Raw genomic sequence first — 26,579 nt, forward strand, 5'->3', positions numbered from 1 at the left:
ACTCTAAACTGGCCTAAATTAGCACATTTTTTGCTACCTGGCCATTGTGTTGAAACAAACATAATGTTTACTGGGAGAGGAGGAAATATTGAGAAATACCTTTTTTTTTTAATCCTTTTTGCAGCGCAGATTAATAATATGTAGATATTTTTGTCGTGAAGAAAAGCAGAGAGAGAGAGTAAAAATAGCTCTCAAGTGAGACTGCTGCTATTCACTCCCCTGTTCCTTGGAACCATGACAGCCATTATATAACCAAAAAGGAAAATCAGATGAAATAAACAGCAGAAGCTAATTGGGTTGCTATCAAGTAAAAATATAATTAAGTCAAAGTATTTTGTGGTGAAGGCGCTCGACAATATGTGGCTGTTCCTCAGCCTTAGTGGGGAACAGGGATCCTGCCATGTGTTCCAAAACTTATTCATCAAGCATTTCCATGGAAACACACAGATGCAGAATCTTTGGATCGCTTATTTCGGGAATTGCTGTTCCCAAGGTTCAGTCTGGAGCACGGACTTGGCCCAGGAGAGAGTGGTTCTGATCTAGAAACCTCCCCATAAAGGAATTTATGGGGTCTCGTGGCGGCAGAATTTGGGTGAGGGGAAGAGTAAAAGGGCGTCTTGCAAAAAGAGAAAAAGACTGAAAACTTGACCTTAATTTTTCCTCTCAGAGGCTGCCTGGGAGCTGGGAAATGACAGCACTGGGAAGAGCCTGGAGAGTTTGCAAAAGGGCCAAATGCCCCCCAGGAAGACCCAGGTGTCTGCATGTGAATGCTGTAAGGAGAGATTTTGGTTAAACACAGGAGTCCCTGGGTTTGGCTGTCCCTCTCTTTGGGGGTCAGCTGATGTGCTGTGAAAGTCAGGGCAGGCTGGTTATGATGCACAAGGGCTCAGTCAACCCAAAACATTTTGGAAAGCGTGAATAAAATTCGGTTTATGAATAAAAGGTGCTTCACTGCTCTTAAGTATTTCTACAGGAAATAAGCACTGTATGAAAGCAGTGATGCTGTGGCAGGTGGGCATCCCTGGAAGGGGGTGTGCCTTCAGATTTCTCCTGATCCCAGGAATAAAATCAGCCCTGCTGGGCCTTTAATGTACTTTCTGGTAAGAGATGCTCAGGTAGGGAAGTCTAGGACATGGTTACCTTTAATAGCAAGTTCAGGAGTAAGGTATATTTTCAAAAGCAAGAGGACATTCCTAAGCCTGCCAGAGCTCCAGAAGTGTTTGGATGATACTTTCAGGCACATGGTGTGACTCTTGGGGATGGTCCTGTGCAGGGCTAAGGGTTGGACTCGGTGATCCTTGTGGGTCCCTTCCAACTCAGCATATTCTGGAATTCTAGGAAACCTTGTCTCTGTGTTCTCCTTGTCTCTGTAACCAGGGGGGAAAGCAAATTATTCATAATGCCTTAAAAATAATTAACTACATTATACCAGCATTACTAGCCTAACATAAAGCCTCAAAAGCCAGAGCCTTCGTAGGCTGTTCATAATTATTTGAGGGGTCTGTTGCTGCAGTGATGTGATAACTCCTGTGGACTGAAATCTCCTTAGGCACAATGGAGAGTTCAGCATAAAGTGTGAAGCCTTAACTTCAAATTTTCTGGCTTTGGCTTAAGTCTGCCTCACCAGGTCCCTGCGATGCCTTTTTATTGTGTTTTTGTCATGCATTATCCAGCATTAGTGATAATGCAAGGAGGCACCCTGTCACCCACTGGGGCGAGTTCTCTCGGGACTGACGGCCCCGTGACACGACTTCCAGTGCTGCCACTGCCTTCAGCCTCAATAATGCTCTCCTTAGACACAGCATAAGCTGAAAAGGTGACACAGGGTGGGGCTCCCAGTCTTAAAACCCAGAATTGCTCTCAGGTTTCCATGCTGATGTCGGCCTTGGAGCCTTTCCTTGAACAGAGAGATGTGATGGGGCTGAAGGTAGGCTTGGCTGGCAGGGGGACAGGCCAGAAGGAGAGACAACACTTATTTCCCCCTGGGTATTCCAGTCACCCCTAAAATTTCACAAGGGTTTGTGATCTTTCTCTGCAGGAATGAGCCTGAGCATCTTGAAAAAGCTACAGGTGCCAAGAGACTCCCCTACAGATGATCTACCTCGTAACACGTGTTTGTAAGAGAGAGTAAAATGCTCTTTGAGCCGCACTGACCCACCAAGAGCAGCCCCTCCATGAGGCAATGGTACAACAGCACATCACTGCTGCTCTTTAGAACAGATGTTGGGAAGAAATTCCTCCCTGTGAGGGTGGGGAGGCCCTGGCACAGGTTGCCCAGAGAAGCTGTGGCTGCCCCTGCATCCCTGGAAGTGTCCAAGGCCAGGCTGGACGGGGCTTGGAGCAACCTGGGATAGTGGAAGGTGTCCCTGCCCATGGCAGGGGGTGGCATTGGATGATCTTTAAGGTCCTTTCCCACCCAAACCATTCTGTGATTCTGTATTCAGAGCTTAACAGTCAGGTAGAGCCAGCAGAAGACTTTTCCCCTTACAGTCTGGCAGATGAATGACAACAGTTACTCAGAAGGGAGAGAATAAGGACCTCAAGAGCTGAAATTCCAGCAGGAAGAAGCCCCAGAAGGCAGAAGGATTTCCAGTAAAAGCCAAAAATTACCCCCAGACTTCACCATACCCTCAGCTTCTTGCAAAACACATTTGATGAAAGCACTCTCCTCCTCAGTAAACTTATTTTTTTTCTTGCGCATAAATGAAATGAAGCTATTTATCCCAAAATGCTGGGAAAATAATACAAAAAAATCAGTTTCTGTCATTTTTGGGGGTTAAATTCTTGTAAGACTCTCACAGGGGAATGGTGTTTAGGTCCATACCATTAGAGGACAAGGTACACTCAATAAAGGCCTCAGGCTTATAGAATTCAAATGAAATCTGAAGTACTGTAGGTTTTACATTTGCTGGGAGAAGGACACACAATTCCCTGTCTTGTTATCAGCAAGACATTGATTTTCTATGGAAGTGTGCTTGAATTGCTCTTGGAATAAATTACACTGTAGCCCAACTTTCCTTCAACAAGAGTAGGATTGGGTCTTTCTGAAATTTGTTGGCTTTTTTTTTTAAACTCTCAGTGCTTATTTAATACTTTCCCCTCAGCAATGCAATTGATGGGAAAAAATAGCTCAACAATGGCTCATTTTCTCTGCTCACCCCCAAGTGAATCCATTTCCTCATTTCTATCTGTTATCTCCTTCAGATCTTTCTTGGTGCATAAGAAACCTCATTCATTAAACTGCAAAGGGGGGCAGGAATATCTGCTTAATTCTTGCAGCAGTTAAGTATGGATGGATGGAATTTAAACATCAGGATGAGCTGATAGATAGGAAACAGAAGTTTGCCTTCATTGTATTTCTGTTCGGCAATCACCTGAGGATGTTTGATGTCATTTGTGTTGTGCATCTAATAGGTTAGAAAACAAAAAGGATGATAATTTTATTGATTAATAGCAATTTCATGCCTGTAGTAATACAGGAAGAAGTCGTGTGTTGACTTAGAGAAATAATAAGGAAAAATAATGCCTGCTTTTTCCTTGTTTGTTTGTTTTCCACGGCAGCCAACGTCCTGGAAGAAGACTCAATGGAGCAGGACATAGAGAGCCCTGTCACTATTCATCAACCAAAGTTGCCCAAACAAGCTAGAGAGGATCTGCCAAAACACCTGAACAAAGAATGTGCCAAGAGGAAAATCCAGAGGTACGTTAGGAAAGATGGGAAGTGCAACGTCCACCACGGGAACGTCAGAGAGACCTACCGTTACCTGACGGACATCTTCACCACCCTGGTGGATCTCAAGTGGAGGTTCAACCTGTTGATCTTTGTCATGGTTTACACTGTGACCTGGCTGTTCTTTGGAATGATCTGGTGGCTGATTGCCTACATGAGAGGAGATATGGATCACATAGGGGACAGCACGTGGACCCCCTGCGTCAGCAACCTCAATGGGTTTGTCTCAGCCTTTTTATTCTCAATCGAGACCGAAACCACCATTGGGTATGGTTACCGGGTCATCACGGACAAGTGTCCCGAGGGGATTATCCTGCTCTTAGTGCAGTCGGTTTTAGGTTCTATCGTCAACGCTTTCATGGTTGGCTGCATGTTTGTGAAAATATCCCAACCCAAGAAGAGGGCAGAAACCTTGGTGTTCTCCACAAACGCAGTCATTTCCATGCGGGATGGGAAGCTGTGTCTGATGTTCCGAGTAGGAGACCTTAGGAATTCCCACATTGTAGAGGCATCAATACGAGCCAAGTTGATCAAATCCAAACAGACAAAGGAGGGGGAATTTATACCACTCAACCAGACAGATATCAACGTAGGTTATTACACAGGGGATGATCGTCTCTTTTTGGTTTCACCACTGATCATCAGCCATGAGATTAACCAGCAGAGTCCTTTCTGGGAGATTTCCAAAGCCCAGTTGCCCAAAGAGGAGCTAGAAATTGTTGTAATCCTAGAAGGAATGGTGGAGGCAACAGGTAACATTTCTTATACTTTGTATAAGGTAAATGCTTTCATTTTAGCAAGGAAAATCAGTGGGGTTTTGCTTCACTTTAAAGGAATCACTTCAACAGTCAATCCATTTGAAAAAGGCATCTGTTATCTGGTTAGCTCCAAAATTAAAAGCATGCCCAGTTTAATTGTCTGTTCCACCTTGCCTGATGGAATTAGCGTTGTTCCTGCTCTGTTTGGAAAATGGGATAGCATTTCTCATTTTCTAAATCTTTCAGCCGGTGACCTGCCATTCTATTGCAGGAGCAACTCAACCACTAGGACCTTGTGGGATAAAATTGCTTAGAAAAAAAAAAAAACAAAAAATTCAACACTAAACTCTGTTTATGATTAACATGGAAGCACCACAGTCCTGCTGCTTCCAATCCCCCGTGGGTAACTCCAGAATAACTGCCTGCCACGTGGCATTCCCAGGCTGTTTGGATCCGGTAGGAAGTGATGATGTGTTTGGTTGTCGCTTTTTTTATTTTTTTCTTGCTTGTTTGCTTGTTTTTGGTTTAACTTGTAACGTGGGGCTTGTTCCGCTTTAGCTCACAGAGGATCTGTCTGATTCTGTGTTTCACTGAGGCCCCCTACACACCCCAGGAATGTACAGAACCCCAAAAGCTGGGATATGTGTAAATAAGGCATGTTGTGTCACAGGAGCCTTGTGGAGATGCTGTTTGGTCCTTACCCACAATTACACAGCACAACATCATCAATCGCTTGGTGCAGAGAAAACAGTGCTTGGAATTTGCAGCAAATGGACTCATAAAGTGATGTTTGTTCTTTGCATTAAAGCCAGAGTAACAGGAGGATGTTTTATCTCTAAAATTGGTGTGTTTCCCACAATCAGAGTGCTGGTACACTTGTTTTAGAAGGTATTTTTTTAATGTCAATAGCAACATCAATGTCTGAAATGAGTAAATATAATCAATACAAGGGAATGGTGATTAAAAAATGAAAAAATGACGTGCTTGGGGAGAAAACACTGATGTAGAAATATAAGAAGTATAAGAATATAAAAATATAGAGATACAGGAACGAGATTTGCCATTTTTTCCCACGACTCCAGCAAAACCCAGAAAAGTTTGAAGATATGGATCACACAGCTCTGCCAGAGGCACAACCTTTCCAACCCTGACTTGTGTTTTGCAACTGGAGCCAGGAAATAAAGAGCAGTCTCTTACTAGAACATGTGTATGTGTTTCACACATCTATTACGTGGTGGCAGAAGAAAACTGCATTTGTCACCATATAATAAACGTGTGAGACAGAAATGGAGCAGGGTAAAAAAAAAAAGAAAAAGAAAAAGAAAAAATTGAAAGGAACTTGAAGTGGTAAGTGCAAGGCTTCCAGATTTTCCAGGAAGTAGGTGGTACTGAAGAGAAATCAAGATGAAATGTTTAGTGTTCCTGGTATGTGCAGCAGTCACAGAGATTTCAAACATCTGCATCACCTTCGGGTGAGACGAGGAGGAAATTGCTGTTTATGAGCTGAAACCACCTTGAAATCTCTGAATTGCAGCTGAGGGAACTTGACATCCCGAAAGGGGAGGTGGATATTTTCAGGTTTGCTGAACACCATGTTTTCCCAGGGAATTGATTGGCAAGTAGTGGAAGAATAAAAAAATGTCTCACCAAAACCCTCCTACAGAGATCAAAAGACAAGAACACTTCTGCAGTGCAGCAAATGTGGCTTTGTTGTCTTAAACCTCTCACTCTTTCCCTGTTTAACCCTTCTTTCCTCACCTCATCTTCCCCCCTGCACACCCACACGGCTCTATGGGGTGTCCTTTGCTGCTCCAGCACTGACCACATCCTCCTCTCAGCCATTATCAGCCTCCTCTGGAGGGGACTCCCCCTCACACTGCTTGGGCTGCCAAAATTGAAGATAAAAATCGAATCTGACGTTGTCTCAAACCCTTGGAGTCCACACGAAGAAAGAAAACCGAAGGCAGTGGTTTGGAAACCCACAGAAGCCATCCAGGATTAAGGTGTTTCCCTGGCACTGGATGGGTGGGCCCATTTCCCAGTTTTAATTGCTCTGGTTTGTTCTGTTTGGGTAGGGTCTCCTGCTGCATGACTTAGGAGGGGAGGGCATCAAACAGTGTCATAATTAGCAGCACAATTTCTGAGACGTGTTTGTACAGAAGCAGCTGCTTGTTCTGTGCTTTGGGTCACTTTTGTTGAAGGTACAATCAGGCCAATCTACCAAAACTAGACGTTTTCCCTCTTTTAATTTACAAATATTTACAAGTTACGTCCCAGCAAACACTGAAAGGCAGTTTAGGCCATCAAATATTCTACATTTCCTTCTTGATGTAGAGTGAGGGCAGCAAAAGAAGCTGCTCAGAGCAACAATCTCCAACCCTTGAACCCATCACACCTTCCAACACTGGTCAAAGTCTTGGGATATAAATTATGAAAACTGGAGCCAAGAAACTGTGATGTCAGATATGGAAATATCAACATTTATTGTCACTGATGACGAATCAAAACTGGATTGGGATCATTAGATTACATTATTCATTATTATATTACAATATTACATTATCAGAAAAGCCACTCCCAAGTTTGGTCAGTGAAAACAACCCTTTATCTATTTTCAGAGTCTCCCCACTCTGGGAGCAGATATACCTTCTATGAGAAATAAAAATGGAAAGTGATAAGTATAAACATTTGCTATTATTGTTATTAATTATTTATATTATTCTGTTTAAATATATATGTATTTATATAATATTTTCCACCTTAAGTGCTCCAAAAGCACACCTGCCTGTGTATGAAACACAACTCTTTATGTATTGTCGTGTGAACTCTGCATCATGTGTTAGGACAGGAAATTAAGAATAATGCGTTTTACTAAATGAAATTAAACTAATTAACCAAACTCAAATTCAGCAGAAAGTTCAAATCAAGGAGGCTTTAATTCCCTTTGGAAGCATTGCCATAATTTCCTGAGAAGAAAAAAGGAAGTCAATGTGTCTTTACTAAGGCACAGACCAAAATATTACTCTGGGAAGAGCGTGAAGGTCACTTTGAGGGCAGAATCTTCAGCAAGGCACTTCCAAAAAAACATGAAGTCAATCTGACTCCTCCAGACAGCATCACCAAAAAGTCAAAATAAGACTCTTTTTAAAAACTACTTGTTACAGATCCTTTCAATATCTAATTTTCTGTATTTATTTATTTACAACCACATTCAAAAATATCTTTTTGGGTTCAAAGGGCAACAGTTTTGCAAAGATTTATTTCTGTTCTTTCCCCTCAAGTGTCCAAAAAAACCTCCAATTTTGGGACAACACAATCATGGGGTGAAATACATTAGGCTGCTGTGAAGCAATGGATGAACCTCCAGGAGTGGGGGGCAAAAGTCCAGCTGAGCTTCAGTGGAGCTGAAGGACTCAGCTGTTATTTCCACATTTTGCTGCCATTTCTGAGGCATTTCTGCTTCTTTTAGTGCCACACTCCTAGTGCCACACTCCAATGCTGTGGCATTGCCAGAGCAGCCCCACACCAGCAAAGCTTTTCCCACACTTAGGCAGGACTGAAAAGCAGGATTCTGAAGGCCAAAGGAATCCTGGAGGGCATCGGGAAGAGAGTTCCCAGCAGGTCAGGGAGGGGATCCTGCCCCTCTGCCCAGCCCTGGGGAGGCACATCTGCAGGGCTGGGTCCAGCTCGGGCTCCTCAGCACAGCAGGGACATGGAGCTGCTGGAAGATGATTCTCCTGCGGAGATGCTGAAGGGATGGAGCATCTCTGGGAGCAGGAAAGGCTGAGGGAGCTGGGGCTGTTCAGCCTCCAGAGCAGACCCTGAGAGGGGACCTCCCCCAGGTCTGTAGGGGCTGCAGGGAGGGGGCAGAGGATGGACCAGGCTCTGCTCGGGGGGCCCAGCAATGGCACAAGAGGAACGGGCAGGAACTGATGCCCAGGAAGTTCCACCTGGACATGGGGAAGAACTTCTTTGCTGGGCAGTGACCCAGCCCTGAACAGATTGTCCAGAGGGTGTGGAGTCTCCTCACTGGAGGTATTCCAGACCCATCTGGACACAATCCTGCGCTCTGGGATGACCCTTCCTGAGCAGGGAGGTGGGACCAAATGACCCACTGTGGTCCCTTCAAACCCTGACTCATTCTGGGATTCTGTGCTCCCTCTGTTCCTTATGGAAAAGCTACAATATTAAATGTGAGTGATCTCACTGGGAAGAACATGACACACTGATCTCACTTCAGCACTATTTGATATTTAGCTTTCAAGACAGTTGGTTTACATTAAAGTGCCACCACTGCTTTCATATTTTCTGGAGACCACTTAAGATATTTTCTTAGAGAGGTTTGCAGAGCACACACATTTTTAGTCATAGAATTTGAGAAAATTATTTTTTTCCTTGAATAACAACACCAAAAAAATTGGGCTCAAGGATGCAGAACCCTTTCTCCCCTAAACAGCAGGTATAAAACCTTGGCTTTGAATAATTCAATTATTTGTTTTAAATTTATGAGAAATCTACAATTTAGATTTCTTTTCTCTGATAATTTAATAACCTCCTCCTAACAACAGCTTGAAATTGTTTAGCTTTTTCCACCCAGTGAAATCTATTTTTAAGGTGAGTCTTATCATCATAAACAAATTAGTAATTTTAAAAAGTTAAACGAGGCTTCCAAATGTATCATTTTGATAGGGAAATAAACCCATAACAAGGAAAGGAAAGTGTTTTAAATTTAGGAGGTAGGAGAGTCGGGTATGGTACAATATCTACAGAAACTGAGAGAAAAAGAAGAAATTAAGAGACTCGGAGAGAGGGATGTAAAAAAAATATAAAGGAGAGAAAGAGGAATATTCTGAATAACCCACAGCCTTTTTGGCAGTGTAGCTCCACAGCCTGATTCAAATCCCCCCTCTAGAGCTGCATTAATGTGTAGAAAACATCATTTTCTAACACAGGAAAGGAACATGAAGTCTTTCAGCCAACTTAAGACCCTCAAACCTTGGGAAATTGTGTTTGCCGGAGGGGTGCTCTGGGTGACAACCATTCCCTCTGTGTAAAAATAAACATATGGACATTGAAGCAGCAGGGAAAGCAAATGATCTGCACTTTTACAGCTGTCAAAAAAAAAAAAAAAAGGCAACAAAGCTGGACAGATAACTTTAGGTTCATATGGATAATTCTACAAATAAACCTGTAATCGGCTGCATTTATAATTCTGACACACAGGCAGCTGGAGAGCAGTATTTGCAGAAGGGTTTATAGACACATAAACAAACACACTTGCCAGCTGTGGAAAATACGTGTGGAAAGCAATAAAATGTTCACATAGATGGTTATTTATACAGCAAATGGTGCTTTTGACCGGACAAACATCATATAAAGCTGTTCCCACTCTCCACTGCAGCCCCTTTGACTGACTGATTTATTGTCTTTTTTTATTTCTCTGGGGTGAATTGCCATATTTACCCCTTATCCTTGCCCAGTCTTAGCAAATATCTGCCTTTGATATGTGTGGTAGCAGCTCCAACCCTTCAGAACATCCCAGCTGACTCTGCTCTCTCTCCAAATAAACGTTGCTCGGGTTAGAGTTTCTCACTTGGATTTTTTACTGCTCTTCAGAGAAGAGATGTTTATCCACTCAAACGGCTTCTTAAGGCATTGGAGGTGAAAGGAAGAAAAGAACCAGGATTTCTCACGCTCAAGTGTTTCTGCAGGACAAGTGGTGAAAGGAGATTTCATTGTTGTGCTCCAGGATGTGACCAAAGGGCAGTGACTGAAATGCAGTTCAAGCAGGGATAAGAATAAGTGGCTTCGGCTCTAAACTGGATCATCATCGTTTCAGGAATGATCAGAACACAAAGACTCTCCAGCTCAGTTTTCCTTTCTTTCTATTTTAAGAGTTTTGACATCTCCTGATGCCAGGTGCCAGACTTAGACATCTGGGTTCACCTTCCCACATATTCCCACATATCCCCACTTCCCTGGTGCTTGCCAGCAATCCCTTCCACTTTTACTCCTTGCTCACATTTCCATGTGCCTTCAGTCACTTTAGATTGAAGACTGAAGGCTCTCACTAAGACCTTAAACCATCTTGTCCGGGAGCTGCTTTACGCTGATGATGCTGCGCTCGTCGCCCACACAGAAGCGGCTCTGCAGCGTTTAACATCCTACTTTGCTGAGGCTGTTGAGCTCTTTGGGCTGGAAATCAGCTTGAAGAAGATTGAAGTCTTCTATCAACCTGCACCTCAGGAAGTCTCCCATCATCCACATATCACCACTGGCGAATCAGAGCTCAAATCAGTCCAGCAGTTCAATTACCTAGGCAGCCTCATCTCCTCGGATGGTGAGATTGACGGGGAGATAGACAACAGGTTAGCAAAGGCATAGAGAGTTTTCAGAAGACTCTATAAAAGAGTCTGGCTAAATAAACACCTGAAGAACAGTACCAAGATCAGTGTTTACAGAGCCATAGTGCTGTCTACTCTCTTATATGGATTTGAATCATGGGTCATCTACCACCACCACCTGCGTCTCCTAGAACGCTTCCATCAACGCTGCCTCCGTACAATCCTAAATATCCACTGGTCAGATTATGTGACCAATACATCTGTTCTGGAACAAGCAGCAGTCACAAGTATTGAGGCCATGTTGCTGAGAACACAGCTGTGCTGGGCAGGGCACATCTCCAGGATGAAGGACCAACCACCGCCTCCCTAAGATCCTGCTTTATGGTGAACTTACATGAGAGGAGCCCCGAAGAGAAGACACAAGGACTCCCTGAAACAGCATCTCAGCCTCAGGCATATTGATCAACATAACTGGTCTACTCTGGCCTCCAATCGGGAGGTCTGGAGACACACCATCTATAACGCTGCTGATGCTTTTGAGAAAGCACCAGGATCACCCTTGAGGAGAAAAGACAACGCAGAAAGAATCGTGCCCTGCAGAATTTACCACCTAAGGAGTCTTTCTGCTGTGCCTTTTGCAATCGGATGTGCCTATCCCATATTGGCTTTTTAGCCACCAGCGTGCCTGTAACAAATGTGGGTAGGACCCTTCCCAAATCTTCATTCACAGAGCCTGGCCCCGATGATGACATTTCCATGTGGTTAATTCTGACAGAACGTTCCCTTTTTATGAATTCCAACCCAAAAATCAGGGATGGAAGCACGAGGGATTGCAGCGGAGAGCTTGGAGTTCTCAATGCCAGCAGAGAAAGGCATTCCAATTTTATTGGGAAAGTTTCTTTCAGGAAGTTTTCTCCACAGGTGGAAAAGATTAATCTCTTTGCTGAAGGGGGACTACAAGGCTTAAAGGAGGCAATTACAGCTTCACAGCAATCAAAACTGTGCACAGTGGCAAGAATTCAGGGAGAGAAATTCATGGAACGAAAAGAGATGTGCAGACTATGAGTATTTTCAACCAAAACTTTGGTGTATCTCACTTTCAGGGAAGGCAGGGAAAGGGAATTAGGCATTTATTGGACAGCTTTATTCTCTAAGTAGAGCTGTACTATGCAAAAATGTTACTGAATGCTTGGTAATGGCTTATTGCCCATCTTTCGTACCTTTCTCACTGATTAGTTGCTCAGCTCTTCACAACTACAGCAGCTCCCTCACCCCTAAACATTCAGATATAATACTTAGATTCAAGCGCTAACTCATATGTGAAAAGGTAAGATCCCTAAAAAGGAGATTTGAGATCCCTAAGCATGAAAAAAACCACTTTTGTACAGCTAATTAGATATTGTTAAATAATTCTGCTCTGAACACAAGTCTAACTTGCACAAGAAGGGCTTCATTTTGCACATCGTGCCCTTGCAATCCAGCATTTTGCCTTTGCTCATCACTCCTTCTCACTCATGAGCCTACACACATCCATCTCCAAGGCCAGAGGGATCCCAAAGCTTTAACACTGGCCCTGCTGCTGCTGTTTTCCTGGGAGAAGGGCACGGTGGGAACCCTCTTCCTTGGCCAGCCCAGACCTCCTAAAAACCTGTGGTGCCAGACGCTTAAAAATCACCTCTGTCTCCAGCACAGCTTTGAGCAACTGTGTTTTCCAGCAGTTTAGTGCAGAAACAAGGCACTGCAAAGGTAAAACCACCGAGTCCTCAGGTCTCCAGACCCAGCTCAGACTCCAAGGAATGACTGGACCAAGAAAGGAGAGGCTTGGCTGCCCTGAGCACAGCAGGGCACCACAAAAACCTCCGCTCGGCAAAACCGAAGGGATGATTCCCTGCAAAAGGTACCTCAGCATTATCCAGGCCAAAGGATTCCCCAGGCAGAATTAGCTCACTGAACATGTTTCACCTGTTTTCAGAGTGGAGATGTGATTTCTGGGCCCCTCTGAGAAGGGCTCCAGGCCACTCAAGTGCCTTTTCCATTTCTGAGCACTTCTCAGGATGATGTCTGTTAACTTGAGCTCAGCCTGTCCGCTTGATCTTGGAATGGTGGAAACACAGGGTCAGCACTGGGATATTTTCCTGGGAAAGGAAATCTAGAGCTATTGGTTCTAATTTTAGCCTTCTACTTTTGGTCATCTGAGGTTTGGGGTTTTTTTTACCTGCCTGGAGAAGAAGGTGATGAAATCCCAGGCACACACTGATCTGAGTCAGGGCAGTGTCTCACCCCTGGAACTTCTGCTGAACTGATTCTTTCATGTTGATTACCTTGTTCCCTCATATTTGATCTCCAGATATGAAGCATTCTTATATAGCCTGCGGTTCAAAACCCTGGGAAGTATTTTTGACAAACTCTGCTCCCTCCTATATTTCTGAAAGATCTTTTCACTTCTCCCCTTGGTGCTTATTTACTTCCAGCTGTATAATATTGTTTCCTCCTGTCTCACCCAATTGTAATGAAGGATAAACATGTTGCATTACACTCCCTGATAACTGCAAAGCCTCTCTAATGTTACGAATATTTACACTGGTTTTTAATGAATGCAAGCAGAACGATTATTCACCTTCAGCACAAAGTTTTCACAAAATTGAATACAGCAGCAACTGTAAAGTCAAAAGTGACCTAAAAGGTTGAAAAATGAGCAAGCAAAGCTGTGAAGTAAATGAGAAATTCAAAATCAACAGCTGGTAGATTGAAAAGAACAAGGCTATGGACTGCAGACAACACCTCTGGCTGCGTAAAGCACATGAAAAAGGCAGAAAATTTATGAGTATATGTTTTCTAACCTAGAAAGCAGCTGCCAGCACTAAAAACTCCCATTATTGCACAGCTTCTGGGATTCCCAAGGCCACTGCAGAAAAAAAAAAGTCCTCAAGGGGTTTCAGCAAAAACAAATCACAGAGAACTGCTGTGACCTGAGAGGCTCAATTACAGCATTCCAAGGAAAATCAAACACGAGCCGATGTGCTCCACGTGTTTTTCCCCACCCTGGCACAGCTGAGCTCTGGGATATCCATGGAAGGGGTTCAGAGCTGCTCCCTGTGTCTCTGAAGAGGAGAAAAAGCAACCCCAAATGGTGAGTTTGAGCCCAAATCCAGGCGGCAGCAAAGGCACTGATTACAGCACGTGATCTGTTTGTACTGAGCAGCCACACATTTCTCAGCACTCCCAGCATTAATCTGGAGGGAAACTGGCCTGAATTTTCCCCTAAATGAGGAGGACAACCCAGAGCTTCAACACAAACTGGGTGCTGATGTCCCAGTGAGTGATGCTGAACACCTGTGGTTTATTATTGCAAAGCTGATTTTGATCTAAAGCAACATTTCCTCGTGTGACAACCTGTGTAAGATATTTCTGGTTGTACTTCTCCAAACCTGCTGTACTGGCAGAAGACATAAAAAGAGAGAGGATCTTCCAGGAGAGATGAGGCAGCTGCTGTGACAACAAACGTGAAAGGTAGAAAGGGCTCCTGTGATCAGCCTTGAGCTCTTGCTCACTCGCCCTCTCTCCTTCATTCCCAAGGGAATTACAGACAGAATGAGTCACAATGCTCTCCAAGATCACTTTTCTTACTGATTTTGACAATTTTCCTTAGTTGGGATTCCTGTGGAATGGAATAAACTTTTAGTTTAAAAAAATAGAATTCTAATAAATATCAGATTGTTGAATATGAGACACCCCATCCTTACAACTTAGACAGTAAAGGAACTTAATTTAAAGAAACATTCAAAACATGAAAACAAAGCAAAAGTTAAGGTCTCCAACACCAAATTTCCAGTGGTTATGGGGAACCCATTTGAGATTTCTGAGGAATGTCAAAATTTGATTTAGAAAACAACTTCAAAGGGAATATTTGGATCAACTCCATCAAGTTCTCAGAAATAAATAGTGGGAGGGGTAACACACTCAAGGGTATTTTGTGCCCTGCAAAAGACTCCAGGTTGTAGGTTCCCAGACTTCTCCCAGCAGCTTAAATTTACAAAGCAATGACACAAATAACTTCCCCAGATAGATCCAATCAGGACTTGATCTCCCACCACAGAGTGAGGTCAGTGTGAATGCAGGGCACTGTCACAGCAAGGGAAGGGGACAGGGCAGCCAAAATTTCTGCTTCAGGACAGTTCATGGCAGTGGCCAAGGCTAAAAGGGGAGCCAAAGTCCCGGGAATTTGTCAGGGAATTCCTGGCTGTTGCTAAACAGAGTTGGAAGAGACCAGGACGTCCCTGGTGTCACCAGAGTGACAAATAAAAGAGGAAAAAGCCATCACGAGGAAGGAAGCTGGCAAAGCACCACTGCCTCCTTTTGCCCACAGGGACAGGCTTCCCAGGAAATTGGGTGAGCCCAGGTCACACAATGAACATTCCTGCTGCCCACACTGAATCCACTGGAGCAAAACGAGCCCAAGGCTCTGCAAACACAACTCCAGAGCCATTAATTAAACTACAGCTCTGAGCACAAATTCAGAAGGGAATGATACACCCCAAAATAGGCTCCCCGGCACAAAACAGACATGGACACAGAATCCCAGAGTCACTGAGGTTGGAAAATCCCTCCCAGCCCATGGATCCACCCTGTGCCCCATCCCCACCTTGTCCCCCAGCCCAGAGCACTGAGTGCCACGGCCAGTCCTGCCTTGGACACCTCCAGGGATGGGGACTCCAAACCTCCCTGGGCAGCCTCTTCCAATGCCTGACCACCCTTTCCAGCAAGAAATTCCTCCTCATGTCCAGCCTGATCCTCCCCTGGCACAGCTTGAGGCCGTTTCCTCTTACCCTGTCCCTTGTTCCCTGGGAGCAGAGCCCGACCCCCCCCAAGCTCCCCCCTCCTGTCAGGGGGTTGTAGAGAGCAAGTCCAGGTCAGGAGCTGGAGCACAGGACACACACAAGGAAAAGTGGAGGGAGCTGGGACTGTTCAGATAGTGCAGAGTGATCTCATCACAGTGGACGTTACAGGGAACATGAAAGCAAGGAAGGACATCTCAGAGGGACAGGGAGGCAGGATGTGTTGCAATGCAGGTAATTCTGATTAAACACCAGGCAAAACTAAAGAGGATCCCAGGGGGATTGGGGAATCACCACCACTGGAGACATCCCTAACTGGACTGCAGAAGCCCTGAACAACTTTAATTATTTGGCTGTGCTTTGTGCAGTGGGAAGGACCAGGTGACTCCATAGATCCTTCCAGCCTAAATTAGCCTGTGATTATAAACCCCAAAGCTGTCTCCTGCTCGTGTTTTATAGCTGTGGAGAATTGAATGGCCTTGAGAAAATTAATAGCCCAGCTAAGAGCTTTCACTGTTGTCCCATGCCACCACTTAAAAATTGTGGGTTTATGCACTCGAAAGCTGTTCTGTGGTCACCCCTGAGCCTCTGGGGACAGCAGAGCCTCAGAGAGGGGAGGCAGGAGGGAAGAAGGAGCCTGAGATCAGCTGTTCCACCCAGCTTTGCACCAGGAGGTCTGATGGAAGCAGAAAACTTAAACTTGTGGGGTTGTGCTCTGTCAGGCGACTCACCTTTGAAGACTGATCCAAAGATTGCATTAATTCAGAACATTCCCTATTTGGCCTGGGTTTTGTCCCACTCCTCTGGCCACAGTCCCCCTCTTTTGCATCTTTCTGCCCCTCCAGAGAGTGAGAGAGGTTGAGATGGGCATCCAGCACTCCTGTGATCACCTGCTCCTCTCTCCATGGCACTGCCTTTCTGTGCTTCAAACTACACAAAACCCAGCCAAAAACAATTGCTGCATTGTCATCATTATCATTATTCTGATCATCACCATCATGACTGGTGGCCTTTTACCTGGCAACGGGACATTTTTGATTTGTCTTTTGGGGGGGGGAAGCCCAAAGGCACGTCAGGGTTGACAGCTTTGATCCCACACTTCTGACTGGTGCAGGCTGACGTGAACTGGAGAGAGAGGGAATTTCCCCTGCAAGAGAAAAATCCATCTGACTCCGGTAGAGCTGCCAGGCACCACCATAACAAAAAAGATTTATGACTCAACCAGTCCAATTAAATTGTGCTGGCACTTTTTTTTAACCAGCCATTAGGTTATTTTTTTTTTTTGCAACCTTGCATAAGAATTATTAATTTATTACATTTAGAGCTCCAGGGTGGGAAAACCCCCCTTCCATTTTCATCATTTTCTCAATTCTGTTCCCATTAGTCTCCTTTTACTGTGAGAAGACAACAAATTAGCTTCTTTTTCAGATATTAAGTGCAGCAATGAGTTTCTAGCTGCCAATAGGGCCAAGACAGATGCCGTGCAAAAGTGTAGGTGAGTTCAAAGCCAAAGGTTTTGAGTCAGCCAGGGATTCTTGTCTGGCCAAAAATCTGCTTCAAAGGCAGCAGCCACATCTACAGAGCTGTGAAGTGGGGAGGGTTTGCTTTGCAGTGTGAGGAAAATGCCTTTCTCCTCCTGTGAGTCAAGGGCTCAAACTCCTCTTTAAGGCTCTCCCCTCAGGGCTTGAACACAACTACAACAGGATTTTAAACCCCTGCTGAGTTAGTCGCGATCCAGGGTTTAAGATGCAAAACACGAATTTTAACCTTGGTGTATCTGCCTTCCTTTACCCTGCAAAGGGATATCAAACACTGTTCAGGTGCTCAAAAGCCATCAGTGATAGAAATGCAGTCCAGAAACATCCCCTGTCTATGTGGATCCAAGGTTTAATACACAACCTTGAGCCTGATCCGAAGCTCTCCCAAACCTGTGGAGCGGGACTCAGGTCTCGAGTGGCCTCTGGATGAGGACCCTAAGGAATAAATTGAGCTGTGCAGTGCCTGTCAGCTCCCTAATGGCCTCAGAGAAGAAGCAATTAAGGCTCTAATTACGAGGCAAATGGAAGATTAGAAGCAGATAAATGTTTCTAATTTAGATAAAGTATCCACGCTGAAACATGTGGCTGTTAAAAGGGAACCTCCCAACATGTGAGGTGACTCCATACCTGTGTGAGGAAGGGGTGGGATCAGGCAGGACATCTTTCCCTGGGGCTGTGCTGCAGCAGCCCTGCAGTCATTCTGTTCTCTGCAGCCACTGTTCCCTCTGCAGATGGATGGAAAAAGCCATTCCACAGTGACAGACCCAACAAATCTTGGATGTTTCAGCACACAAACCGTCCACAGCAAACCCAGACGCAGAATTCACCACCTCCCATCACACTTCCCATCTGTCCCATGTGGTTTAGTGCATGATCTGTTACAAAGAGAGGAACCAAAAGCCAAAATTTCACCAGGTGCAGCAGGTCCACTACAAATATGTACTGATTTTTTTTTTAATCTGAAAGGTAACAGAACCAGAGCAGAGAGCTGGAGATTCCTTGTGAACACCGACCTCAAGGCTGACGCTGTTTGGAGCAGCCAAGACAGAGATCAAATCTCTCTTAAAACTCTTTTCATTACACTCTGCAAATATCACACCAAGCAGGACAGAAAAACATGGAAATAAAAAAAAAATAAGACTTCTCCAGGAGTTTCCCTAGAAATTTGTTTGCCTTTCTGAGATTAAGCCCTTTCATTTTAAGCCCTTTTCCTTTTAGCAAAGACCCAATAGACAGACAATCTTAATATTTCCAAGTAGAGCTCCACAGCCCAAGTTGTGATGCTGAAAGCACAGCAGACAAGTTTTACTTGGTGCCTACAAAGCAACCAAAATTGCCAAAAAGGCAATAAATAATCAGGGCGATTTCTATGCAGCAACTCAGCACCTTCCACCTGAGCACTGCAAAAAGAGCCAGGCTGGGATAAATTGGGATTCTCCCATTGCCAGGCTCTTCAATCAGTTGTGATTTCCAGCTTTATCCACTGTGACACAGAAACCCGTGTGGAAGGAATCCAAAATGACCTCGTTCAGGGCAGGACACTTCAGCCAGGCACCTCCCAGGTGAAGGCAGCACAATGAAGTACAGAAAGCTTTATCTCCCCTATTCTAGTTATCTCAGGACTTGAAAAGATAGGGGGAAAAAAATCGATTTGAAAGCAATTTCATAGGGGATGGCCACAACTGACTTATTTAAAAGGACAAAATAAATAACATACCTGTAGGTTGTTTTAAACAGAAGGAGGAGGAAACAGCCCCAGGCAGGAGGAACTGGCAGAATATTAACACTTTGTGGGCAGTTGGTGCCGTGGAAGAACAGAAAATGCAGGTTGTCTCATAAATCCATGCTGGAATTTATGGATTATGATGTCTTTATCATGAGCCCCTGTGGCATCACACTGGAAATAAATGATGAAGCCGTGCTGGTGGAAAGAGGATATTCTAAGCAGGTGGTGGTTATTATACAGCAACTCTATTTTCCATAGATGTCACGTAATCACAGCCAGCTCAGCCTAGAAAATCTTGTAAAAGCAATATTTGTTCTGGGGTAGTTCCCTTCTGTTCTCCAGGCTGTAAAAATCTTGATTTTTCATTATTGGCCTGGTGCTAAAGAGACCCTGGGAACGGTTGTAATCTGCCAGGGAAGAAACATCATTTTCTCAATTAAAATTTAACGAGAAATTGCCAGAAAAAAATCTGAGTTTATAAGATTGCAATAAGCACCAGGGAAAGTGTTTGGGCTCAGACCACTCAAATCCCAGGTCACTCGAATCCCAGGCAAAGTAACAAATGAGTAACAGGGTCCTCAAACCATTTTTGTGGATATGGGGTTTCCATATGTGGGAATTGATATAAATCAAAATGCACTTGTTAACACAGATTAGAGGAATTGGCATAAATCAAAATATAACACAGATCATCTTGTGGGCCCAGAGGTTGATTTACACAGCAGCCAGTTGTGATTTTGGTTCTGGCTCAGGGTCAATCAGTTCCTCCACTGCAAATTCAGGGACCAATAATTGTGCTAAGAAAGAAAATATCTGCTTTCTACCACCTGGCATCAGGTATTTCAAGCACAGGTCGTGGTTTGTCTTATTTTTCCAAGGGTTTGAAAGTTGTACAAGTTTGTCAAGGAGGAAAAAGGGAAATATGGTGGTGGAGAAGGTGGTTTTTTGAGGGCACAAAACCATTTTGATAGTAAAATATGACCTTTAGGAAGGTATTGCTGCTACCCAGAGGGCACTTGTTTGTATCAAGATGCTCAAACTCTGAGATTAAACACTTGCAGGGAGTGTGAGAACACCCTGAGTTCATTGAATCAGCAGAAAGTCTTTGCTTTGAGTCAGGTCTAACTGCACCATCACCAGGGCTTATTACATTTCCATAATCATTATGCTGAGATTTTACATCCAGACTAAAAGATACTACATTAAATCTATCTCAGATACTCTATTTATTAGGTTTGTGTTGCAGGTTTTCTTCTTCCTCCCCTCTCCCTCGTGCCAGAACAATGGGATGCAAGACCATTTAATCAGAAAAATAAAATACCATGTGAGCAGTACTTGAGGCCTAAATATGAACCCCAATAAATAGAATATCTGAGATATATTTGTTGAGGTCTAGGGGAGCTGTGTGCTCACTGTTTCAGGTGTGGAAACAAAGAGGCAGAGGGTGAGAGGAGAGGGATTTGCTCTCTCCATCTGGGTTGCTCCAGATCAAAAGATATTACACTAAATCTGCCTCAGATACTCTATTTATTAGGGGGTTGGTGCAGGTTTTTGTCTTCCTCTCCTCTCCCTTATGTCAGAACAATGGAATGCAAGACCATTAATATTAAGAAAATACCATTTGAGCAGTACTTCAGGCCTAAATATGAACCCCAATTAATAGACCATCTGAGACAGATTTAGTGCAATATCTTTTAGTCTGGCATGACCCAGATGGAGAGAGAAAAATCCCTCTCATCTCACCCTCTGCCTCTTTATTTCCACACCTGAAAAAGTGAGCACAGAGCTCCACCAGACCTCAACTGCACAGCTCAGTGATAGCTTAGACTCATTTTGCAGGCAATTTGCATGGATGTGAACAATTACAACAGAGAATCAAGCCCTGCATCTAATGTTGGTAATGCTCTTAATAATAACAACCCCACTTCTCTGGAGGAGAACATTAAACCTGTTCAAAATACAGTATTTTTTTCCAAATGATAGTATTTCTTCCCTCCTACATCACATCTACCTTAATCATCTGACTCCCACGGAGCTGGCTCCACTTCAGTGACAGTCTCCTCTACTTGTTTAAAAGTCATGTTATTTCCACTGCCATCAAAAAGACATGATTTTCAAGTGAAGTTATTAAGTTTCCAATACAAGGAACAGTGCGTGGGTGCTGCTGAAGGAGACTCTCAGGAATGAAAAAGAGATTCCTTCACTCCCAGCAGGGGATTGAGTCTTGCTTCTCTCTGGGGACTGGAGACACCTGGATTTATTGTGATGTTTGTCTCCAAAGAAGTGAAGCCTGTGTCCCACAGACAGCCCAGTGATCTAACTCTGCCTCCACCAGAAATTAGGGATCAGTCCTTCATGGTGCTGGATGAGCAGGAAAATACTCACTTATTTTAACCTGCTTATGTCCAAATTCTTCTATCCAAAATATCAAAGACAACGGGCAGTGTATGAACCAACTTTCCCCCTGGAGGCTCCATAAGGCCATTCCATCTGTTTATCTGCCAACCAGAGTCCAAGTGAACCTGGTCTGTTAGAGATAAAACTAATTAGGTCTGATCCATGTGCCTGATTCCCACCCAGCAGCCAAACCCCTCAGATTGTGCACAGAAGAAAGGAATTTTAACACTTTCTGGGGAAGCACAATTGAAAAAACCTCTTCAATTCTGACCCACAGCTGTTCACCTCGAGCTCTGTGTCTGTGCTTTAATCAACTTTACTGAGTCTCAACTGATTTTGTAGCAGTTCTCATGTGTGAGAGCAGCCTTTGTCAAAGGACAGTGGTTTATTAATTTTGTGTCACTCATCTGAACTGGGAGCCAAGAAATTAATCTGACACCGGTTCTGTGTTTTGTGAGAGTTTCAGCTCCTTCCCCTTCTCCTTTCACAGCAGCTGTCAAATCACTGCAGGTCTTCATTTGCTGACTCCAACCTCCCTGAATTTTCACTTCATTAGCTGCCCTTTCACAAGGTCTCTCAGCTCTGTTCAGTCCCTCTGAATTCAGCAGGATCAGGAGATGGAGAGATGTTCCAGCTGCTACAGCAGGAAAGGTTTATGAAAACTGTATTGTGCAGAACCTACACTGTTATTGAATTAAATCCTCCAGGTTCATTCTCAAAACTCTGCCATTGTTTCGAAACCTGTCAGAGCCCCTTAATCAAATTACAGCCTTCATTCAGCTCAAGATTATACCTGATGGTGTGTCAGTTTGACACACTGTCATTTTTTTGACAAGGAAAGTGAACAGACAAAAGGAAAAAGTAAAGGAAGTTTTTTCTACCACTCCCACTGCCCTCCCTTAAGACAGAGCAGCCCTGAATCACATTCATCTCTGATTTACCTGAGTTGATCACCTCAGAATGCTCAATTGTGAAACCAGGAGCAGGAGTGTGACTGGTACCAGGCTCAGAATGGCTCAAGACACAGAAAACACATTCACAACCCTCCTGAACACGTGAAACTTGCTCTGGCAGCTCACATTCATGTGCACAGTTCAAAACTTCACCAGCTATTTCTATTCCCACCCCAGGTTGTGTCCTGGTGCTGGCAATGTTCAGGTACACCCTGAGAATTGTGGCTCTCCATCTTACCATAAAACACTGAGATTTAGGGCTGCTCAGGGCCAGGTTGGATGGGGCTTGGAGCAACCTGGGCTATTGGAAGGTGTCCCTGCCCATGGCAGGGGGTGGAACAAGATGATCTTTAAGGTCCTTTCCAACTCAAACCATTCTGGGATTCTATGTGTGGTCCAGCTGATTGACCCTTTGCTTCCTCACTTTTGGCACAACAGGAACAGAGAAGGAAAACTCAGACCTGCCCTTTTGGTTGTTCCCAGAAGCTCAGATACCCCAGGAAAGAGAAAAGATGCTCTTGACCTCTCCAGTTGCTATTCTGTCCTTCAGCTTTCCCAGTGCTCTATCCTTTCCCACTGGCCTTTCCCAACTGCCCCAAGAAGGAAGACTCCATTTGTAATTGATGTTTTTCCAGGAGAAACATTCCCTCTTGGGTGTCTTTATTGTCTTCCCAGGGAACTCCTTCTTGTCCCATCCTTAAATCCCTGCTGCTGCAGTGTCTACAGACTTGATGCAGCACAACTGGACACCAAGAGGAATTTCTTGCTGGAAAGGGTGGTCAGGCCTTGGCAGGGGCTGCCCAGGGAGGTTTGGAGTCCCCAGCCCTGGAGGTGTCCAAGGAAGGGCTGGATGTGGCACTCAGTGCTCTGGGCTGGGGGACAAGGTGGGCATCAGGCACAGGGTTGATCCATGGTCTTGGAGACCTTTTCCAACCTCAGTGATTCTGGAATTCTATGAAATGCAACAGAAGTGGTCCACAGCCTCCCTGCATCAGGAGAACTGTGTGCCAGGTGTGATGGTTGGTTGTTTTTTAGCTTTGATATTTTGTGTCTGTATAAAAAGACAACAGCAAAAATGTCTGTTGGGCACTTCTGATGAAAACCACTGAGTTTTAGTTGTCACTGGAGTTTATTCCTCGTCTCTTGCCTCTGTAAAAACAGAAAAGTTTCATTTGGTCCATTTTTACCCAAATGGAAACAATCCACAGTTATTGAATATTGACCAGTTATTCTGGTCTTAGGAAATAATCACCTTGAAGATAAGCACAGGTTTTAATTCTCACTGTAGAGATGAAATGATAGGTAAGGTGTTTGGTGTTCAGCACGGATTGGACCTGTGGATTTATGCCCTGTGTTGCATTCCTGGGAAAAAGAGGAAGGAAAATTATCTGGGGTCCAAAGTCAGTCCATTTACCTGCAATGGAGGAGAACCATCAGCTGTGCTTAAGACCTGTCCACATCCTTAGTTTTGGACTAATTTCAATGAAATCATTCCCTCAGCTGAAAAACAGCAACAACAACCTTGAGCCCTTGCATGGAAAACATCCAGTCTGAGTCAGAAAAGTCTGGAATTGTGAATGATGACAGAATTAAGCCACAGGAAGTTTAACCTATTGCCAAATGCTGGCACCAAGTTGTAGCAGTGACCAGTCTGATTGTCTATTCACTGCTGTTCCCTTTTTTAGGTGCCCTGGTCATGCTGTTCCCTGTGGGCTTGAATCCTCATGAGAAGGGTGAGCCAAACAGAGAGCGGGGCTTGGGGCTCTCTCCATCCACTCAGTCCCTCTTTTAGTCTCTCTCCCTGGCTTAAAAGGGCCAGTTAAAGTTGTCACAGCTCCCTGGCAGCCTCCTATTCTTCCTGACAAATGTGGTCACAGTCAGTGGTGTATTAATGCTGCTGCACCTTGTGGCTTTCCAGGATATCCACAAAAACCCCCTGGTTTGGATCACGTAAAGACGGAGTTAGCACATGGATGCCTTGCAGGATTTGGGGAGATGGTTCACCCCACAGAATGAGCTCCCTGTTGGCTGCAGAGCTGATGTGTCAGTGCCCTGCTGGGTCATCCTCCTCCTCCTCCTCAGATCCCAGAGCAGCTGGTGCCTCCTCAGCACAGCGAGCGCTGACCAGGGCCACGTGCCAGTGGGTGGAACTCACACCAAAAAATAAAAAAAAGAAAGGAATTGTCTGTTTAATCAGCACAGCTGAGGGAATTATTGCAAGGAACCATTTATCCCTCATTGTTTTTCACACCTTCTTCCAAGTGTGCAGCCAGAAGAAGCAGGGACCCACATCTCCTGGCTGGGTGGAGGAGTGGTGTCAGTGCAAAACACCACTTGGACTCTTCCAGTGCTCTTCCAGTCTTGGGAATATTTTTTTTTCTTTCTGTAGCTTGTAAATTAGTTTTGCTGTCAGCCTACAGCCCCAAAGCCCTCGGAATCAGGGCGTGTGGTGACATCTCTCATCCCACTTCTCCCCCAGAAGTCTTTGCTCCAGGCATTCCGGGGCTCCTGGAAGATCCCTTCTGGCTGACCCATATTGCCTTGGGACAGGGAAGAAAACTCCAGGAGCAGAAAGAGGCCCCTTTAGTGCTGTTCTGCACCTCTGGAGCAGCACAATGCAGCATTAGCACACTGAAGGATCTAGTCCATTAACTTTTAAAATTAGCTTATCAGGGGAGATGGCAGAGCTTGTGGGAAAACAAGCTTCTTAAAAATCCAAGCTGTCCTCCCCTGGAGCATCACACCTCATCAGTTATGGCTGGAGCTCTCCCTCTCCTAAATATGACACTGCAGAAAGGCTGCACAGAGGATTTTATTCTGCAGCTGCCACCCTGATCTCCATGTTTCTCCCATTAGCAACAAGCCACAGCATCATCCAGGAGTTTTGCAGTGTCAGGGCTCTGACTGTGCTCCTTCTTTTGAGGCAGTTGTTCACAGCAATTTAAATCAAGGTACAACACAGTAGCAGCAGATCAGCCAGATCTGCTCGAACATGGCTCTGTATGGAGGGGAAGGTTCTTGTGGTGTTGTTGCCACACTGTTGCAGTGTTCATGAACTGAGTTGTACCTTTTAGAGGTCGATAACACAAGTCATCCTTGTTATCTTGGCGTGATTTCCTTTAAATGAGTTCTTTTGTTGTTGCAACATCCATGTGATCCAGCAGTCATGTGGAAAACTGGAGAAATTCCCCAGAGGGATCCTGAAGAATGACCCCATTCCTATAGAGACTTTTGCTGCCAACCCTTGTCCAGACTAAAACCATTCGCTTCCAAAAGCCAGGAAATGCAGCAAGAAGACACTTCTGACTTTTGTGAAGCTTGGGTTGAGTTATCACCTTGTCACTGGATTTGGACCCGTTGGCCTCCTGGTTGGAGGCCTGTGGAACTGGGGTCACTGGTTAGGCCAAAATGCACAGATCACAAGCAGTTGGTTCACAAGTGAACCACTTCAAAGTCCACAGAATCATAGAATGGCTTAGGTTGGAAGGGACCTTAGAGATCATCCAGTTCCAAATCCTGCCATAAACAAGGACATCTTCCACTAGACCAGGTTGCTCCAAGTCCTGTCCAACCTGGCCTTGGACACTTCCAGGGATCCAGGAGCAGCCACAGCTTCTCTGGGAATTCTATGCCAGACCCTCACCATCCTCACAGTCAAGAATTCCTTCCCAATATCCCATCTACCCCTGCCCTCTCTCAGTTGGAAGCCATTCCCCCTTGTCCTGTCACTCCAGGCCCTTGGAAATAGTCTCTCTCCATCTTTCCTGGAGCTCCTTCAGTTCCTGGAAGGCCACAATCAGATCACCCCAAAGCTTCTCTTCTCCAGGCTGAACAATCCCAGCTCTCCCAGCCTTTCCTCCCAGCAGAGCTGCTCCATCCCTCTGATCCTCTTGGTGCCTCCTCTGGACTCGATCCAATACTTTTCTTTCTCAGCATCAGCCAGGAAAATAAACCAGATTAATCAACTACTCTTTCACTGACAGACACCCCCCATCCCTCCATGGACACGCAAACAACCTGTTCAAGTTCACATTGGGATTTATTAATGAAAGCCTTCAGACTCGACCAGACTTTGAGGAACGTCCCTGAATTCCTGGCCTTGAAGCCTGCAGTCAATCACGGCAGCAGGACACGATTCACTGGGCTTTTATATCCCCGTGCTGGCTCCTGAGAGAACCACGGGGGGTTTTTTTTTGCATTAGCATGCCTGGTGAAATCAGAGCAAACCCTCTGCTCTGTGATTAATAACGTGTTGAGCCACGGCTCCAAATTATTTCGGCTTTTCGATGGTTACGGGG

General features: G+C 44.8%; 1 protein-coding gene across 1 annotated transcript in view; it reads left to right on the plus strand.

Annotated features, from left to right (window-relative positions):
* KCNJ6 (potassium voltage-gated channel subfamily J member 6) overlaps positions 1-26,579 on the plus strand; it is a 111,045-nt gene that overhangs the window by 68,010 nt on the left and 16,456 nt on the right. Inside the window, exon 2 of the mRNA XM_027701734.1 lies at positions 3,562-4,482. Coding sequence (XP_027557535.1) covers positions 3,562-4,482 — 921 coding nt within the window. The remainder of the gene's footprint in view (positions 1-3,561; positions 4,483-26,579) is intronic.

This window comes from Neopelma chrysocephalum, unplaced genomic scaffold, assembly GCF_003984885.1.
Source record: "Neopelma chrysocephalum unplaced genomic scaffold, ASM398488v2 Primary Assembly neopelma1_166, whole genome shotgun sequence".
Classification (NCBI taxonomy): Eukaryota; Metazoa; Chordata; class Aves; order Passeriformes; family Pipridae; genus Neopelma; species Neopelma chrysocephalum.